Genomic DNA, 18,880 nt, shown 5'->3' on the forward strand with positions numbered 1-18,880 from the left:
AGTGCACACACGAGTGGAGTTATCCTAGAAATTAATACACAGCGTATGAGGTTTAGTATGACCTTGTCGTTTGCTGTGTTTTTCCAAAAGGTATCTGTTTATTACAATACAGCATGCCACACAAAACGTACCATTTTCCAGATTATTGCTAAAAGTTCTGATAGTTCTTGATGCATAACTGGAATTCATGATCTCATCTAATTTTACATTCACTTACATAAGCAGTGCGGTCAATTTGGAAAATAGATTGTTTTATTCATCATATATTCATGGTTTTCACTGAAATATTGAAGATTTTTAGAGTTAAATCCACAATGGCAATAAAAGTTTTTGGGGAGTGCTCGTTGCCTTTCCCCGGTGAGCCGGAGGGGGGGCGGAGAGCTGACAAACTCTAGGTGCCTGTCCATGTCCTTGAGACATGACTGCCCGAGGGTTTCCCATCTTTATTCCCGGGACAGTTGAACACTTTTGTCCGTCCGCGTGACACGATGCTGGGTGTTTTAGTCCGAGCTGCGGTGAGTGAATGAAAGGTTTTAGTTGTTTGTCATATTGTATGTGCGTATTAACAAATGCGCTAAGAAGGTTACGTTTGCTTTACGGCATGGGGGGCGATAGCATGAAGGGGGTGGGGCGGTGTACAGGACAACAACAATATTAGTTAAAAACACAAGTGTGGTTAAGCGTAATCATGTTACGCCACATGCTTTGACGCGTTATTAATTATATATGTTTGAAGTTTGATCCCTCCACGTCAATTTCCTACATTTTACATAACATTAGCTTAGCCCATATTAAATAGCCTAGCCTGATCCTAATGCGTAGTTTGCACAGTTTGCAAAGACACGCGATACCACTAACATATTAACTTCCAAACATGCAATAATTAATACATTTTGTAATGTGAGTGTATGTTTCTCTTCAAATTCAACAAAAAAACAACATCTCATACGCAGTTATTGAAGCGTTTTATTTTGAAGACACTGACCGGAAACGCTTTGCCCTTTCCTGTTAGCGTGAAAAAATTTGTCTAACGAATAAATGATCTTTAAACGGTGTTTTTATTTACAAAGACACAGGTTGAATCGAATATTAAATATCACTATGAGATCCACAACTTTCTATTAATAGCTAGCAGACAGCATGAGTACAACGCATTTGTTTTAGCCATCATTCCAAAGGTTCTATTTATAAGTTGGAACGCTTCACAGTCAGTCTGAACGTGACTCCTTTACTGTGTTGTTTTGGTTTCCGTTTTCACTAACTTCATTGATTTATCTCCATCTCTGTGTTCTGACCTGAACTCTTCTTCATTGAATCATTTACAGTGCCTGGCCTCTGTTGCAATAAGTAAATATTAACAATTGTGTTGACAGGTGGATTTAGGATGTTAAATTAATCAGCTTTGGTTTATTCATTTTAATGATTCTACTTGTGTTACAATCATAAATATGATGGGAATTTGATTTATAGTTATCTTCCGATGTTGGTGCAACATATGCAGATTTGTTACACTTTCAAGTTCAAGCACATAGTCAGTTTTTGTTTCATTATACAAGAGGAGAGCTACTTCTTATTAGGTCCATGTGTTTTCCAGCTGCGGCCAGGCATGGTGAAGCAATGTCGCCTGGTCAAACCAGTAACACAGATCCCAGAGAGGTCCATGGTGCACCAGGAGGGTTTGCCTAAGCTGCCTGTGCCGCCCTTAAAGCAGACATGCGAGCGCTACCTGGCCATGCTGGAGCCCATCGTCAGCGAGGAAGAGTTGGGACACACTCGGAAACTGGTGGAGGAGTTTCTCAAAGGCGGTGTTGGGGAGAGGCTGCAGAAAGGCCTGGAGCGGCGGGCGCGCAAGACGGAAAACTGGGTAGATATTTAAGAAAGACCTCAAGCAATTTCACTGTGAATATAGTTGTAGCAGAGGCGAGGGGGGTCAAGTGTATTTTGAGCGAAACAAACATCCGGTGCTTTGCTTAACTGAGTGTGAGTCAAGGTCCCGCGTACACAAATGCTCCCATACACACCTCTCATTCTGCAGATACCTAACATATACAACTATACAATGAATAGTCCAAGTTTAACCTGCGATCTCAAGTACATCTCATTATACAGTTTGAGCCGGTTGCATGGCGAGGTAATGTGAGGGCTATTTAAAGAAGTAATCTGGAACTTTTGGTGCTCCAGAGTCGCTCAGTCAGACTGTAATCAGAGACAATATGTGCTGTAGAATAATACTGCATATACAACATAGAGTCTGACGATATGGTATTTAAGAGTAAGGAAAATTTGACAGTAAAACAATGACTTCTCCTTTGTCTTTATGCATATCTCACGACATTTACAACAAACCCATACACATGTGATAAGCTTGCATATACAGTGTTTGGGTTTTGATGTCTTGACCGCCATTGTGTCTCTGTAGCTGTCAGAATGGTGGATGCAGTCGGCCTATCTGGACTGTCGCATGCCGGTGGCCGTCTACACGAGTCCCGGCATCGTCCTCCCTCGCATGCACTTCCACGATCGGCAAGGACAGATGAGGTGAGAGAATGTGAATCGCACCCAAAGACCCAACGGCGCCGACTAAAAGAAGGAACAGTTACTAAGCTGTTTTGTGTTATTAAAAGAGTCGACAGAGTCACAAAAGAAGAAGGGTCAACAGTTTTAATGTGTCCAATAAGCATCCCCGGCTCGCTCGCGCTCTTCCCTCAATATCACAGAAGACCATTAATTATTGAAGTGCATTGCAGCTTCCAAATGTGACTTAGTTTGTTGTGACTCATAACAAGCTCTTGTGAATTTAGTTTCAGATCGACCTTTACACAGCCCCCCCCCTGCAGCCCCCCAGCGAGCTATTTCAGGCCCTTTGGCCGCTCGCAGCATTGCTCAGCTGTTTTTGCACCTCTGCTCAGGATATGCAGCGAACACGGCCGCCTCACGCTCCAGCACAGTGCAGCTTTATTAGAAAGCTCAATGAAGGAGGCAGGAACGGAATGTAAACATTGTCTTTACTCATGAGCGGTGCCTCTTTTCCAGGTTTGCTGCAAAACTGATCGCAGGAGTTTTGGAGTTTAAAAATATGATCGACACGTGAGTTTGAGTCAAAGTCATCTTCGCAAAATCTGCCAGAGTTGAAACGGAAGTCATGATCATTATATTCGAAGCCAATCTGCCCAAATTGTAATTGATGAACTGTGTCACTGTCGTAGGGATACTCTGCCCGTGGAGTCCTTAGGTGGGAAGCCGCTGTGCATGGACCAGTATTACCAGATCCTGTCCTCCTGTCGCATCCCCGGACCAAAGAGAGACACTGTTGTAAATCACGCCATAGGAAAAACGCCTCCAACTCACATCACCATAGTCCACAACTTCCAGGTAATCTAGACACCATCCTTGTTATTCTCTTCCTCTATATCTCTGCTGAATATTTAAACTAAAATTGACTCTTGACATCGCTTCCTTCCCCTCCAAGTTCTTTATCTTGGTTGTATACAACAGCGATGGCACCCCGCTGACAGTGGACCAGATTTACATGCAGCTGGAGAAGATCTGGAACTCCTCTCTGCAAACCAACAAGGAGCCCATCGGCATCCTGACGTCGCAGCACCGCAACACCTGGGGCAAAGCCTACAACAACCTAATCAAGGGTGAAGCTGCACGGGAGAGACGATTAAAAAAAAAAGCAATAAAAAACCTACAGGTGAACAATAATAATAGTTCAAATGTTTTTCCCTCGCTCAGATAAAACGAATAAGGAGTCGGTCCGTGCCATCCAGAAGAGCATCTTCACAGTGTGTTTAGACGCCCCGATGCCTCGGGTGTCAGACGAGCTCTACCAGAGCCGAGTGGCGGCCCAGATGTTGCATGGGGGAGGTGCTCGCTGGAATAGCGGCAACCGCTGGTTTGATAAAACTATACAGGTGAGAAAACCTGAAGCAGAATAAGTGAAAGAAGATGCTGTTCTACGTTTCCCGGTGGTTTGAATCTTCCTGTCTTCCTCAGTTCATTGTCGGTGAAGACGGCACGTGCGGGCTGGTGTATGAACACGCGCCTGCCGAGGGTCCACCCATTGTGTTTCTCATCGATTATGTTGTTAAGTGCATGTAAGTTGTTTTACTTGAGTGTTTTTACCTTTGTAAAGTAACTTGAGTCGACAGCGTTACCGACATAGCTTTGTCTCAACAGGCAGAGGACTGAAATAGTTCGCTCGCCCATGGTGCCCCTGGCGATGCCTCAGAAGCTACGCTTTAACATCACCACCGACGTTAAGAGGGACATTGAGAATGCCAAACAAAACATGAACATGTATGCCAAATCAGATGCAAGTTTGTCTCTTTGTTTGTGATTTTCAGTCTCAATGGACATTTTGTGTGTAACTCCACATTTTCCTGCTTCTGTCTTTAGAATGGTGCATGACTTGGATGTGAAAGTTCTCATGTTTTCTCATTTTGGGAAAAACGTGCCAAAGCAACACAACTTGAGTCCCGACGGCTTCGTGCAAATGGCTTTCCAGCTCGCTTACCTCAGGTGAGAAACCCTCTTCTGCATTCAGAGTTCTGTGGAAATCTGCAGATGAGTGTTTTTCAGATAAGATTTCATGGATTGAAACGGATCAGTTTGAACTGAATTTCACCCCACACACACACAAAAGCTGTGGTGTTTTCCGCTGCACGAGAGCGCCGCTCACAGCTGTTTACAGTAAACAAGGTCATGCAGGAGGACGGCTCACTGACAGCCTCCACTAACAGAACGAGCCAACTGGAGCCAAAATGCAAATGAGTTTCTAATTATGTAGCAGTTAAACTACAGCGTGTTTGTGTTGTCAATTCTGTTTTTGTAATCTTTTTTTTTTTTTCATAATTGCATTTTAATGTAAACGAATGAGGCCCCACTTTAAGCACAGTTGTGTAACCTGAGTCATCATTTTGAAATCCTAGGATGTATAATGTGTGCTGCTCCACCTACGAGAGCGCGTCGTTACGAATGTTCCAATACGGCCGGACAGACGCCATCCGTGTGACCACCGCCGACTCGCACAGTTTTGCTCAGGCCATGGAAGACCCCGACAAACAGGTAGTGAGAAACCACGCCCAGAGAGATACACTCTTCACTAATGTGTACGTGCAGAAGGAAAGATGTCTGAACAATGTGTGTTGTGTTTGACTCCTAACACCGACAGAACGCAGAGAGAGTGGAGCTGCTGCGGAAAGCTGTTCAGATACATAAGGAGAACACGTCCAATGTGAGGGCCGATACACGTCCACGCACAAATCTATCAAATTGACCCTGATACCATAGGTTTAATGCCTGCTTTATGCACGTGATGCTGTGCTTTACAGGCCATTCACGGACAGGCCATAGACAGACACCTCCTGGGGCTAAAGCTGCAGGGTATTGAAGACCTCACCTCCATGCCTGGGATATTCATGGACACGTCGTACGCTGTGGCTGAGCACTATCATCTCTCCACCAGTCAGGTACTTTAAAACAGGACAGAATCTGTCATCGTGTCAGCAATCGATCATTAGTTGTCGTGTTCCCGGTGCTTATTTGGTCCGTTCTCCTCCGTCCCTCTGTCCAGGTTGGCTCCAAGACAGACTGCGTGATGTGCTTTGGTCCAATGGTGCCAGATGGCTATGGAGTGTGTTACAATCCCATGGATGAGCACATCAACATCGCCATCACCGCGTTCAACAGCTGTGAGGAGACCAACGCTGCCAAGTTTGCCAGAGCTGTAAAAGATGCTCTGTTGGACATGAGAGCTCTCCTGGAAGACACGGCCACCGCCGAGCAGTGATCCCACACAGTAAAGACTTGGCACAGCGTGTGTCTGTGTGTGTGTGCGTGTGTGTGTGTGTGTTTTTCACTGAAACTAAACCGGTGCTGGAGCAGTGGCGGAGAGCCACACTGCTATTAAGTACAATGCACTGAGTGTGTTGGAGCGGAGGCGAAGTCTGTTTGGAGAAAGTGCAAACTGAGACTGTGGGAGCTCTGCCATTAGGACAAACAGTGAGAAGTCTATATTTTCCATATTGTTTCCGTTACATAAATTATTTCCTGAAAACGTGCAAATTGTAAAAGTATAATAGTTAATTTTATTTGTTTATACCTTTTAATATTGTGCAGTTCTCAGAACATGATTGACCTCGTGTGATGTCCAAACACTGAATGCTTTATTGATCATTTCTGGAGTCTTTATTTCAGCAGAAGATAATCAGCACACAGTTACAACGACACAAATTCACTTCATCTACCTGACAAGACAGAAGCTAATGGCTGTATCCTATTAGTTATGTTACAAGCTCAAATGAAGATGTGGTGTTATTTATACATCCTCAAACTGAATAATTAAGTATCAAAGATGCACAAAGGAATATTCAGCCCTGAAGCTTCCTTTGGAATGCAGATAGTTTCCATGGAATTCGATCTCAGCCATGTTTCCGGAGGAGCGCCAGAGAAACAGCTGCTTTCCTTTGAACACGTTGGTCTTTAAGACGTCCATGTCCCGGATCTGGACAGAAGACGCAGGTATATTAGCAACAATTTAACTGCTTTTTGATCCTCACTGCATTCAGAGATGGTGTTCTCCCCGTACCATAATGTACGTCGACTGGGCGCTGGTGGCGTTGAATACTAATCCAACGTGCAGGGCCTGGATCCTGATCTTCACAGAAGGCGGGGCATTGATGAGGACTCGACAGGTGTGATTCGTGTTGATCGTTGTCGGGTTTTCGAAAACACCGGTGGGGGCGAAGAGCTGAATATCACAGTCTTGGGTGTAAGGGGGGTAAAGACGTGAGGTAAATGCATCAAGTCAGACACCTGTACTATCTAATGCAAGCCAATATGAGAGGTGGAAGACAAACCAATAACAAAATAACAATACTGTATATAGATTCACTGTAGTTTGGGCTTACATTGCATTATCATCAGTTCACATACAGTCAAAGGTGTATGTGTGTGTGCTCCAATCCCTCTGCATTCATTCCATCATATACCAAGAGGTATTCTGCTTTAGTCTATGGATTAAAGTCCCAGCACAGCCCGGTGGACGCCTTACCCCGATGGAGGCTCTTCTTTGTGTTTTTCTGAGAGCTGTAGGTGAACACGACCCCGCTCCCCGCCGTCACCACATTCTGACGCACCAGCAGGACGTTGGTTCTCGAGGTCAGCTCGGTGCCGGCTACCTGCTCGCACTTCCTCACGAATGCCAGTCGGTCAAAAAATGCCACAAACTCCCCTGTAGGGACAAAGACGCAGAGTGATGACGCTTGTGTGGGGTTGGATATCACGTCCAGTTGAGTCAGGGATTTGATCAAATCTTACTCTTTCTGCAGTTGAGGGAGCTAGCTTCCACTCTGACCCGAATGACCTCATCTAGTGGGCGACCTATGGACACTGTGCAGCGGCCGGTTACGTGTTTCAAATCCACCGTCCCTGATTCCTCTAGAAGAAGCCGCCCACATGCACCTAGAAGACAGCACACACTGAAATGATGAGCCAGTCGCTCCCTTTGTCTCTTTCTGAGAGTGCCTGGGGAGCGTTTCTACCAACTAACTGGGTTTAGCTGCCGTGGTTGCTATGGTTGCAGTGGTCTCTAGGATGGCGGTTGGGTCTGTTGGAATCGGGAGGAGATGGGCAATGCCGTGCCGAGTTGCGTGTGTGTAGCTCACGGTCGGCGATAGGAGGGGCCCCCCTTCTGTGGGGTCGAGCTCCTCTGCGGCGGTGCTGACGGGGACGAGAGCAGAGGTTGGCTGCGCCTCCCTGCAGTCGCCCGAGGAGCAGCCCTGGATGGTGATGGGCTTGGGCATGTGCATACATAATAGAGGGCTGAGGGGCCGAGGCGTAGAGGGCCCCATGCAGGACACGGCCCTGGACTGAATACCGTATCCACAGGGCATAGAACACTGGAAAGACAAGAAGATGCAGTAATGTTACTACAGAGTGTCCTGCTCCTAATACACTCATCATTCAGTGGAGCAACAACATCAACAGTGGACATTTGTGGTATTGATAATGCAGTCTTCACACTGATTATGGCTGCATTCCATATAGATGCCAAAGCGAAATGGAGCAGAGCCATGGATGTTATTGGTCACACCTGTGCTTTTTTTCCAATTTTTGTATGTATAAATTATCATTCACGTACATTCACAGACTTGCAGATTCGATATGTTATGTTATGTGCTATTTTAGTCAACACCTCCTGTTTGGTTTACTCTAATATGCCTTTAACCTCATACGATTCAGACGCGATTTTACAAAATGTTGTGAGTTTCAGATCATTTGCATACTGAAGCAGCGTTCTAGAACTATTTGGTGTTCCCTCATACGGTCAGTAAGCCTCTGAATAAACTCTTCTGTGCTGTCATATGGGCACCACAGTAGAAGCTTTGCATTATAGCCTTCATTTATTTCTCTGCAACATTCTCTCAGCTACTTGTTGAAAATACAGAGGTCTCGGTAAAATGTCACGTTAACATTTAATTTCATCTTAAGAGGTTTTAAGAACTCTGAGTTTAGCACAGGTATCCACAGGGTCTAACTCAAGGGGATTAGTGAACTCTCATCTATCTTCATATTCCAGTCTCCTGTACCTGGCTCCACGGCTTCACCTCCCATCTGAAGGTGCAGACCTGCACCAGGCAGGGCGCCGTGGTTGCCGGTTTGAAGGCGGCGTGGCAGATATTCTCCGGCACTGCCTTCTCCCTGCCGTGGACGAACTGGACACAAGACACAATCCTCTGAGCGACGCCCAGGTCACAGGACACAGAGCAGGGCCATGTTCTCACAACCTTCCACCTGGACACATCACAGTGGCAGTCAGGGGGTTAAGATACAGAGATTGTGTGTGTGTGTGTGTGTGTGTGTGTGTGTGTGTGTGTGTGTGTGTGTGTGTGTGTGTGTGTGCGTCTGTGTGTCTGTGTGTCTGTGTGTGTGTGTGTGTTGTACCTTGCAGGGCAGCTGTGGGTATTACATGAAACCACTGCTGTGGGTTTGGTGGAGTCACTGCACTCAGCGTCCTCCACCAACTCCTCCTCCCCTTCTGTTTCCCGGGCGCAGTACAGCACCCTGTTGGCCACCCCTCCACCACACGTTACGCTGCAGACTCCTTGCTTGGAGCGCCACCTGGTGGTTGAAATGCACATTGCCGCTGTATTTTGTGAATCATTGTCAACAACACAAATCCTTTCTGTAAGACGACCCTGTGAACATACCACAGACAACTGTCAGACCTCTTACTGTATCCTATAGATATAGATTAGGGTTGATTGATACATTCTGAGCCTGACACAGAGGACTGAGCAAGAGGAATTTCTGCACAGATTCATTTTAGCTCATACCATAAATGTTACAGAGGAGAAAATAGACAAACCTGCACTGATTATGTACTTATTCACTCATAGTTAGAATAAAATGGCCTCATATCTGCTCGTGGAATTGTGTTGAAAGAGGTTGAAAAATAACCACAGCACAAACAGTTATAGCTGTGCTTCGGGCTCAGGACTTATCAATCGATCATTGTGTGTTGTATGCTGGTATGTGATGTATGATAGCTCACATGGGAGGGCAGGGAGCTGTGTTGCAGCTCTCAGACTGAGGCAGAGGTTTGGTAGAAGCATCGCAGTGGAAATCAGGAACCCCAAGTCTGGTTTGGTGGTCCACACAGGAGAACCACACCTGCAGGGTTCCTGCACAGGCATCAGGCTTTGGGTGACCTAATCTGATGATGATGAGATGATGTTTCCTGCGCCAAGGTGAGTACCTGTATCTTCACTTACCGTTTCCGCAGGTCTTTGAGCACTGACTGATTACGGGGCTCCAAACGTAGACAGGAACATTCCCAGGGTGTGGCAACAAACCAGACTTCAGCACAGGAAGGTCCTAATCAAGAAAGAAGTATGTCATATAAAGAGCCAGCTCCAACATGACGCTTCTCCTCATTTGCCACTTTACCTCTGCTGTAGATTCCCAGCCAATCGGACACACATGCACTACGCAGGGCACAAATTCAAGAGGTCTGAGCTGCTTTGAACAGAAGCTGTCATCCACTTCAGTGTCCTGACCGTTTTCTGGCCTCACGCACGATACAACGCGTTTGGCTTCTCCGGGCCCACACACAGCTGAACACTCCCCTGGCTCAGTCACACGCCATCTGCGAAACAAACGCATTAGGATAAACTTAGGATAGGAGTTTATTTCCGTGGTTGTAGGAAAATGTTTGGTCTTGATCCATGCACAGCTGGTTGTGCAATTTCTTCTATTGGTTCATTAGTGTTGTAGTTTTTAAACTATGTCTAAAATGAAATGTAATGCACTTTATACCTGGCAGGACAGTGTGCAATGTTACATGTTTCAGCAGCGTTTGGAGCTAAATCAGGCGAGCATTCAGAATCTGGAACTTGTGAAACCTCATTTCCTTGTCTCTGAACACATCGCACAGGACGCTGTCTCCGTCCCCCGCCACAGGAAGCGCTGCAAGGTCCAAACTCCCCTGTGTCCCACCTGTAAAACATTAAATTATTAGTGTTATCCTGTTGCACTGGTGTATACAGAATGGGTGTGTGCGTGTGCTGCAGGAAAGACTAGGGTGAATAGGTTTTCACTTGGGTGGGCAGGGTGTGAGCTGACAGGCTGTCTGCAGTGGCGTGGATGGAGGAGGTGCATCACAATACTTTTCTTCGATGTGGTCATTGCGATCTTTATTTACACAGTTGTAGACGTGCTTCTGTATACCTGCAAAATAGGTTCAATAAATAGAAAGAACACCAGTATTAACCTGCAGTGGTTAAATCTAACTTCTTATTGAAACTTTTAGAACTATAAAATCTGAGTCGCTCTTGAATAATGTTTAAGATTTTTGCTTTATGATTCTTTCAAAGAAATTGCAGGTATTGAAAAGGATAACATTCAACATGCAATAATTGATATTGGGATTTGTGTGTAAGTATCAAGACATCTTCCTGGAAATAAATTGCATTCTATTGCATGTTTCCTACCGTATCCACAGGTGACAGAGCAAGGTGTGGTGAAGACGACCCATTCACCCGCAGGGCCCACGTCTGTCTGTTCACTATTTCCAGTGGGTACATAGAACTGGTAGCTAATATTTGGACTGGTTTTCTCTCCGTATTCTTTTCCGTATTTACGATACACCTACAGACAAACGTAGATATAAATATCAGATGAATCGCACATAGAAATTATCATTTCATCTGTGCAAAACTTAGGTATAGATTATATAAATATGTTTAAATGTAGACATTCTATATTCTGTCTTGTGTCTCTCCTGACCTGTATGTATATCTCCTGTTGTACCGGTCCAGACAACAGCAGTTCTTCCATCTGGGGCAAAAGGTCAGAGGTCAGATGGAGACGGTACTCTAGGTGGTCATCATCCAGCGGAGAGGGGTGAGTCACATTCAGGGCCATATCGCCCATCCCAGACACAATGTACTGATTCCCCACCATTACAGCTGTGGGTCATAAATACGTATCAAAAAAGATCACTCATAATTTCCTGTACGTTTACTGCCATCGTATAACCTCCTGTGATATGTTGTCACTCACCCATATGTGTGAACAGAGGCGCCTTGTTGACAATATGCACCTGTGTGGCATTCACTGGCAGGGTGAGAAAGGTGATGTACTCTGAAACGGAAATCGTGAAGTCAGAACGAGCAGAAGATAAGACACGAAATCAAATGATTATTTTCATTTTCTACCTCTCGCCTGACCGCCGACGTAGGACTTAGAGGTCAAACTGCAGGTTGATCCATCTCCACCACACATCCCACACACGTCCCTCACTTTCCCAGAGTGCAGCACGCCGTCACAGCCAAACGTCTGGCCAGATATGAACAGTAATTGGAACGCATAAACTACGAGATTGTGACAATTCTCCAGTGTGTGCAGTCGCACGCGGTCAACTGTACCTGGCATTTCCCCCTCAGACAAGCAGCCGTAGAGCCAAAGGGAGCCGGACTGTCTGGCTCACACCGAGTCCCATCCACAAATTGAGAGCCACGGCTCACGATGAAGTCTTCTCCCTCTGACTGGCATGTATATCTGCATTGCTCATCCCCTGGTAAGGACAGAGGAACAAATTGCAATGGCACTAGGATCGTGCTTGCCTTTGCATGTAAAATAAGATGTAGCTTTCTTCCTACCTTTTATAAATCCTACTGCAGGGATCCATGTATAGAAGGAGGCAGAATTTGGTTGTAGGTACAGAGGGTGGACGTTTGTTTGGGAACACTGCTCTGCCATGAAATCCATCTGGGTCCGCTGGCATGGCTGTGATAACAGTGAGGAGACAAACAGACATTTTAACCCACAGCTTCTAAAATCACATATCATAGCTTTTCCCCCCCAGCCGCAAAACATTGCAGAGGCAGTCAGGGTAAAGAGAATTAATGAAAGGAGCCTGCGATTGGGGACTTGGGACTCTCTTCATGTAAAGTTGGATGGAGTGCTCACTTTGCCTTCGAGTGCTAGATGTCACTTTTAAATGACTTATTTGCTTCTAATACTCTGAGTCATCCTATCAATGCTGATATATTTGGAAGCTTCCCAGGAGCACGCTGGGTTGGAGCTACTCTCAGACATCATTAACAGTGACACATCCAGGGTACAATGATCCGCCGAGTAAAGAGTATCGACACAGTGCATTGAGGCCCAATTGTAAACATAGCCAGAACTTACCAGCGGGTGACAAAGTTCAGCTTCAATATCTCCACCCTCACAATCTTCTCCTCCAAACGCAGGTCTGGAAATTGGACATGACAAATATTTTGTCATATGCAGTATGAACAGAATACTTTGAAACAGCCTTATCTGTCACAGAATCTCCAGTACAGTATGAGGCTGTGACTCATTCTTGCGTCACTTTTGTTACCTTGGGTTGTTGCACTGCCGCGCGCGCTGAGTGACCCCTCCACCGCATGTCCGAGAGCAGGGGGAGAACGCGGACCAGCTGGACCAGGAGCCATGCACCACCTCAGGGGAGCCCAGCTGGTCCAGTGACACACACCGGCCCTTCAAACACCACTGTAAGAGGGGATTGGACCATATTATGCACACATGTGAGCCCAATTTTAGTAAATGAGGCCCTGGTCTCAGATGATACCTGATTGGGTGCACACTCTGTCCCATCCAGCAGTGGAACCAGGAGGCGTTTGCACGAGCTGTCATCCTCAGGGTTTGTGTGGCAGGACAGAACACGACACACCGGCTGATTAGACAGAAACCCAAGAGTGTAAATATGATAGCAGAATTGTAGTGAAACAAATGTATGCCACCTGGTGGTACCAAATTGCAATATCAGTTGACTCACCATGTCAGTGTTGGTGAAGGAGCAGGCTCGTGCAGTGCTACCAAAAGCTATCCGGCACTGATCGTCCACCCCATAGTACAGACCAGGTTTCCAGTCCTGTAGAGAGCCTCCCAGTGCAGGCAGGTCTCTAACACATGCAGCTTTGCCTTCACTGGGAACACCATTGCATGTGACATGTCATTCTCCAAGCCTATAGTAGTTAATAAAGATATACTGTATGTGTAGCTGCCATTATAACTCCTGAAGTCTAAATAATGACAAACAGATTATATTGTTTGTTAACGATGCACTACTTTGGCACAAAATAAGGCTCCCTTTGGTGTTTTCAGAGTTACAGAGTTCAAGAGTGAGTGACTTTGTTTGAGTTATGTCATATGGAAGACACTGAATATTTGGTTAGTAGTGAGAAAGAAAACATAGCCTCATAGTCACTGTTAGAGCTCCATGAAATTCAGACCAAAACTACAAATTACATCCACTAAATGTGGAAAACTAAGGAGATGCCAAGGAGATTGTTTCCACTGCACCCGCATCTGTGCTCTAAACGTGTTGACCCACCTAAAGAAGGTGAGCAGCTGCTTTCTGCTGCACTGGGACCAGGTCAGGTCCACACTGTTGTAGCCCCCATCAGAGGCCATCATGAAGCCGCCCCTGCTGCAGGTGTTTCCCACTCCGTCATGGTTTATCCCAAAACTAGGAGGGAGTAAATGAAGAAAGGGGAGTTACATGAGTCCTGTTGATGTTTTAAAATCTTTGTGATGACTACATCTTTCTGTTTGTTTTAGTTCTTGGCTTTACCTGTGACCAATTTCGTGAGCGATGGTGATACCCAGATCAAAGCCTGTGTCTTCTGTGATCACGCAGCTCCATTCAGTGGAACACGCCCCACCCAGCTGTGCTACACCCCTGACCTGCTTGTTCCCATCAGGCAACACAAGGTCGTACCTGTTTGTGACGGCAGATAACTTGTTCATCCATAGCACAGATTACTCACAGCACGGCCAGCTGCAGCCACACACTGCATACCTTGTAATGTACAGCAGCAGATCAGCATGTAATGGGTCGGTATCGTTAGCAGGGTTGATCCTTTTGCCCCAGTCACACACACTCCGAAGAGATGATGTGATGCTTGAAGACATTTGGATCTCTGGCTAGAAGACAGAGGACATTAGTGATAGGTAAGGAACTCAGTCACTCTGGTTCTATCATCCATTTTCTACTTTGCCATCCTTCTTCTCCAACATTCTCTTTAATTTCCAGCATTTCTCAAAGGATAAAAGTGGATAACTTCCATTAGATGTCATGGATAAATATTACAAATATAGAAATACAAGCGTATTCTGTTCATGACCTTATCTAGCTGCCTGTATGTAACTTATGTAAAAGCTATTAGTTTTTCAATTTGACAGAATGTGAGTTGTGCTGTGAGGGTACTGACCTCTGGCTCTGACAGGATGATCATGCGGACCAGGTGCACCCTCATGTGGGCCCCCAGAGTCGTGTCTCTCAGCAGCTCGGAGGCCTGGACAGAGATTACAATATTATTCTCCTGTGAGTATTTATTCCAGCAGGTCCAGCATGTAACAGGGGCTATAGTATCATATTGCATCGTCTGGTTATGTAAACATGTCAGACTCGCTTCATATTTTATCCCAGCAATGCACCTCTCATATTGTGGCATCCTCGGTTGTTTACAACACGTCTTTGCTTGCACTCACAATGTTGAGGTTGGTGAGGATGTATCTTTCTGTATCTTGTTTGTGAACCTCCTGGACGTCAGGTCCTACAACAACCAGCAGCTCCAGATGGGTTATGTCAGGCAGTAGAGCAGACCGACGGAACCGCCTGCTCACTGAGAACAAAGAGGAAACGCAGCACAGGCATACAGAGCTGCTTTTGTCATTACACATGAGCTCCGGCCCTGGGACGATGTTTATTATACGGCGTTTCCGAGGAAGATACTTTCCACTCTGTCATATGTGAATGTTCAAAAGTAGAACTCACATACCTGAGGCATCTACTGTAGAGGCAGGATAGGAAACTATGTCTCTTTTACGGAGGGAGTGATGAAGAAGCTTCAGGAGGGCACAAACAGATCATTTGTAGTCTTTTAGAAAAAAACACTACCAAATTTAGTCCCATATACTAAATAATAATCTCACAGTTCTGAAATGTATTCGTGGTCTTAATGTAAAGCCAGAAAAACACAGTTACGGCTCTCTGCAGATCCGGGTTTCAAGAGGATGATAAACAGTATAAAGTTGAAGAGTTCAATGTACTTTGCAGATGTCCCCAGCACAGGAATCTCTTACCACAGCGCTCTGTTCGCCCTGTGCTTTCCACCTACCTCTTCAAATGGAGATCTCATTAGAGCGGCGAGGCCAGGCCACAGCAACAGCACATGTATTAAAACCATGTTTCCTCCCTTCCTGTCGGTCTACCCGACCTGCTTTAATTCCAGGACTTGATCGGATACACTAAATGAACCTCCCACTCAGTTGGACAGGAACCAGCTGAGGGGATAACAGGAACGCGTGTTTATGTAAACAGGAGGGACAAGGTTGATGAGTGACACATTTCATTTGCTATTTTTTTCCCCCGGTATTGAGGAAGCTTGTAGTTTTGTTTTGATGTGACTAATGCATCTGTCACCGGTTTAGAAATAATACAAATACAAGCACAGCACAGATTGCATTTCTTTTTTTAAATCATTGTGAGGAAAATATGAGTCACTACGATCCATATTGGCTTTGCTGCGTGCGATGATGAAACAGAATCAGTGATGAGAATTAGCGGTTGCTGTTTAAGGCTTGATTTAGCAACTTGAATCTAATCCCCTTTCATAAATAATGTTTTGTTGTTATATCCTCTTACAGCCATTAGAGGGCAGGCATGCTCCTTTTTGCAGCCAGACAGCTCTCACCACACTTACTGTAAAGTGTCCTCCACAGGAGCATAACAAAATAAACAACCCCATTCATGACATACACAACATCTCATCGACTGCTGGATTGCATCTTTGGGAGGAATGTACAGCGGAAATGATGCAAACAATAAAATAGAAGCATTTGAAGCTATATATGAAATTGGCTCGCCTTTTTCCAGCGCGCCATGGCCATAATCTTTTTACTTTATTACCTCAACTAGGTCAGATGAAAAAGTCTCTCCATTTAACGAGGACTATGTGTATTTCGTTTTAAAATACAGGGGGCGGGGAAGTAATTTTAAACCTACTTTGCTTTGTATGATTTACCTAAAGCTTTACTACATCCTAAGCCTTTGATGATATAAAATGGGTGAATATGGCCTCTGATGGTAGCTTAAAGAAGCTGTCTGTGAATTTGGCTTTAGTGCCCTCGTTTTCATGCGGTGCTGGGAGTCTGTTGGCTATGATCACCTCTCCCATTCTGTTGGAAAGAGTTGTTAACCTCCTCCCATCTTCACTGCGTGTTCTCTTCATCCTCTCCTTCCTGGAGGGGCTATTGTTTATCTCCATAGAGTCCAAATTCAACCCCCATCTGCCATTAGTATGAAAGATATCTGGCTCTTGTCAGTCTGAATTAACAGCTGGCCATTGCGGGCAACACACCAGCATTGCCGTTCCACTAAAACCTCAACGCCCTGCTGGATTTACCAAGCACAACAGACTGTGATGACTTGTTGGATCCTCATGCCCATGTCTGTTCAGTAAAAGGGCAGGGATTGTATATTGATGATGTTTTGAATTATATATATCTAGCCATATGGTATACACAAGTGGGCACAACAGATGATGGCATTGGAAAAGATTGTTGGGTTTAAGTGACTGAGGGTAGAGGAAGTTAATTGCAGATAAATTCCGATCACGAGTTAGTTGTCTGAGTCTGTAATTTGAGACGATGTATATTGTTTTTTCCAAAGTTGTAGAACTAAAAATGCACTGTTTTTGTTATCCCATAAGTGCAACCAATGAGTAAGTTCATAATTTTTATCTTTTTTATAACTTGTAGGGATGATATGAAAACTCTTTGAAACATACCAAAAATGTGTGCTGCTTGTTTCCAACCTGTGGGCAGACATTTGGCTGAAGAGGCTTTATGTGTTGATACTTAGCCAGTCAATCTCTCATTCATTGAGTGGCTCTCTGGCATGAACAATGATTCTCAACCATTTGCTGCCCTTTACTGTTCCCTCCATCTGTCACATTGTTGTACTGGATTCCTGTGTGTGAAAAAACTCTTCATATGCACCTATACTCTTTTAAAAAATCCATCATCTAAACTCTTCATAGTTGCGTTTTGCATTCGTTCCTGTAACTTTCTGAGGAAATGTATCAGAAAAAGACACACTAAGAATGTTCCTGTCAATATCTGACGTGGAAGTCTTGCTGACTTGGCAGAGATGTGACAGACTGGGTAACAACTATCAAATTGCTCCGCTTGATCCTTTTTATTCTGCTAGATGTATTTTATGGTGATTTATTGCTTAAATCTTGCATACCTCTAATGCCTGACTCACTGAAGCTGCATTCGCTGCTTAAATTTGAGCACTATTTATAAAACTGCCACGATGATGAACCGAGTGTTGAGCAAAAGTTATGGCCATACACAAAAATATCATCACTGAATGTCATCAAGTGGCAATAACACCTCATTTCCCAAATATATGATCGTTGTTATTGGTTTGTTTATGTATGAGGGAATCGGGATGTAATAAAAACGTTGGTAAAATCAAGCAGGAGAGAGAGCTTTAGTAGCTTTATATGTTGCTAATTAAGCAAACTGCAGTGTTGATAGTATATCATCAAGCTCGGATGGTTTTCCAGCTTGAGAGAAAAAAACATAAACTGACAGGATATACTCAGTATAGACACATTTTCCAGACAGTGCTTTTCTCCCAGCAGTCCCCCAGCTGTTTTAGCATATGTCAGCATGCAACAGTGATGCAAAGACACTGCAAGGCTATCATTAACTGCCCCTGCACAGATGATGATTTAATGAGTCGCTGTGGTTTCTGATAAATGCGCAAATATCTGCAAGTAATTACAAAAATTTGTTTTGGTGGCAAGTTGCATAATGAGTTATGTCTGCGCCATCAACTCCTCTATGAGATGCACTGCTATCAAGATGTTGACAACACTGTTAGATCCGGGAATGGGAGTTATAGTGGCAACCATGACATGAGCCAGACTGGATGTCTCACTGCTGTGCTACTATTAGTGTGGGTTTCCCTTAGAAGTTGAAGTAGCGGGGTAAATTTTCATTTTACAGAATTAAATGTTATTTCTGGAAGTCAACTGTTCTGTTAAAATGCCGGTCAACAGAGTTAAAAGGTAAAAATCACATGGCCAAAACTGCGATAGTGTCTGCAGATACAAATCAGTTTCTTCAAAGAATCAAGCCTCCAGTTCACCCTAACCAGCACTGAGGCCTCCAACATAGATCGGGATCTTTTCATCATTTTGCCATGGCCTCTTTCTCCTGTGCTCAGCCTTGTTTCTCGTGTTCCTGAGGGACTGCAGTTGACTGCAATAAGGGACAGCAGGGAGGGAAGGGCACTGAATACTAA

The 18,880-nt window shown here is 44.8% G+C and overlaps 2 protein-coding genes across 3 annotated transcripts; one reads left to right on the forward strand and one right to left on the reverse strand.

Moving 5' to 3' along the window:
* The first annotated feature begins 368 nt into the window (after positions 1–368).
* On the forward strand, positions 369–7,207 carry LOC143003434 (carnitine O-acetyltransferase-like). The gene is made up of 14 exons (XM_076154093.1): positions 369–515; positions 1,595–1,864; positions 2,420–2,538; positions 3,034–3,087; positions 3,207–3,372; positions 3,470–3,644; positions 3,739–3,917; positions 4,000–4,100; positions 4,183–4,302; positions 4,402–4,524; positions 4,935–5,070; positions 5,177–5,239; positions 5,337–5,474; positions 5,579–7,207. The coding sequence occupies exons 1-14, from the start codon at positions 489–491 to the stop codon at positions 5,792–5,794; spliced, it is 1,887 nt and encodes a 628-aa protein (XP_076010208.1). The 5' UTR covers positions 369–488; the 3' UTR covers positions 5,795–7,207.
* On the reverse strand, positions 6,353–15,865 carry adamts13 (ADAM metallopeptidase with thrombospondin type 1 motif, 13). 2 transcript variants are annotated; one of them, XM_076154091.1, is made up of 29 exons: positions 15,681–15,863; positions 15,342–15,408; positions 15,052–15,185; positions 14,772–14,855; positions 14,360–14,484; positions 14,132–14,278; positions 13,892–14,026; positions 13,334–13,484; positions 13,127–13,231; positions 12,896–13,047; positions 12,703–12,766; positions 12,168–12,294; positions 11,934–12,082; positions 11,724–11,844; positions 11,569–11,649; positions 11,293–11,474; positions 10,998–11,154; positions 10,605–10,734; positions 10,324–10,503; positions 9,955–10,153; positions 9,780–9,882; positions 9,560–9,689; positions 8,950–9,126; positions 8,595–8,799; positions 7,556–7,904; positions 7,324–7,467; positions 7,058–7,237; positions 6,593–6,768; positions 6,353–6,508 (listed from the first exon to the last, which is right to left on the reverse strand). In XM_076154091.1, exons 1-29 carry the CDS (start codon positions 15,747–15,749, stop codon positions 6,353–6,355), a joined length of 4,179 nt encoding a protein of 1,392 aa, XP_076010206.1. In that variant the 5' UTR covers positions 15,750–15,863. The 2 variants fall into 2 exon arrangements, with proteins under 2 accessions (XP_076010206.1, XP_076010207.1); XM_076154092.1 differs by having other exon boundaries at positions 6,418–6,508; positions 6,593–6,754; positions 15,681–15,865.
* Between the last annotated feature and the right edge of the window lie 3,015 nt (positions 15,866–18,880).

Source organism: Genypterus blacodes, unplaced genomic scaffold (genome assembly GCF_046128005.1).
Source record: "Genypterus blacodes isolate CSIRO-AG114 ecotype Tasmania unplaced genomic scaffold, CSIRO-AGI_Gbla_v1 ptg000061l_1, whole genome shotgun sequence".
NCBI lineage: Eukaryota > Metazoa > Chordata > Actinopteri > Ophidiiformes > Ophidiidae > Genypterus > Genypterus blacodes.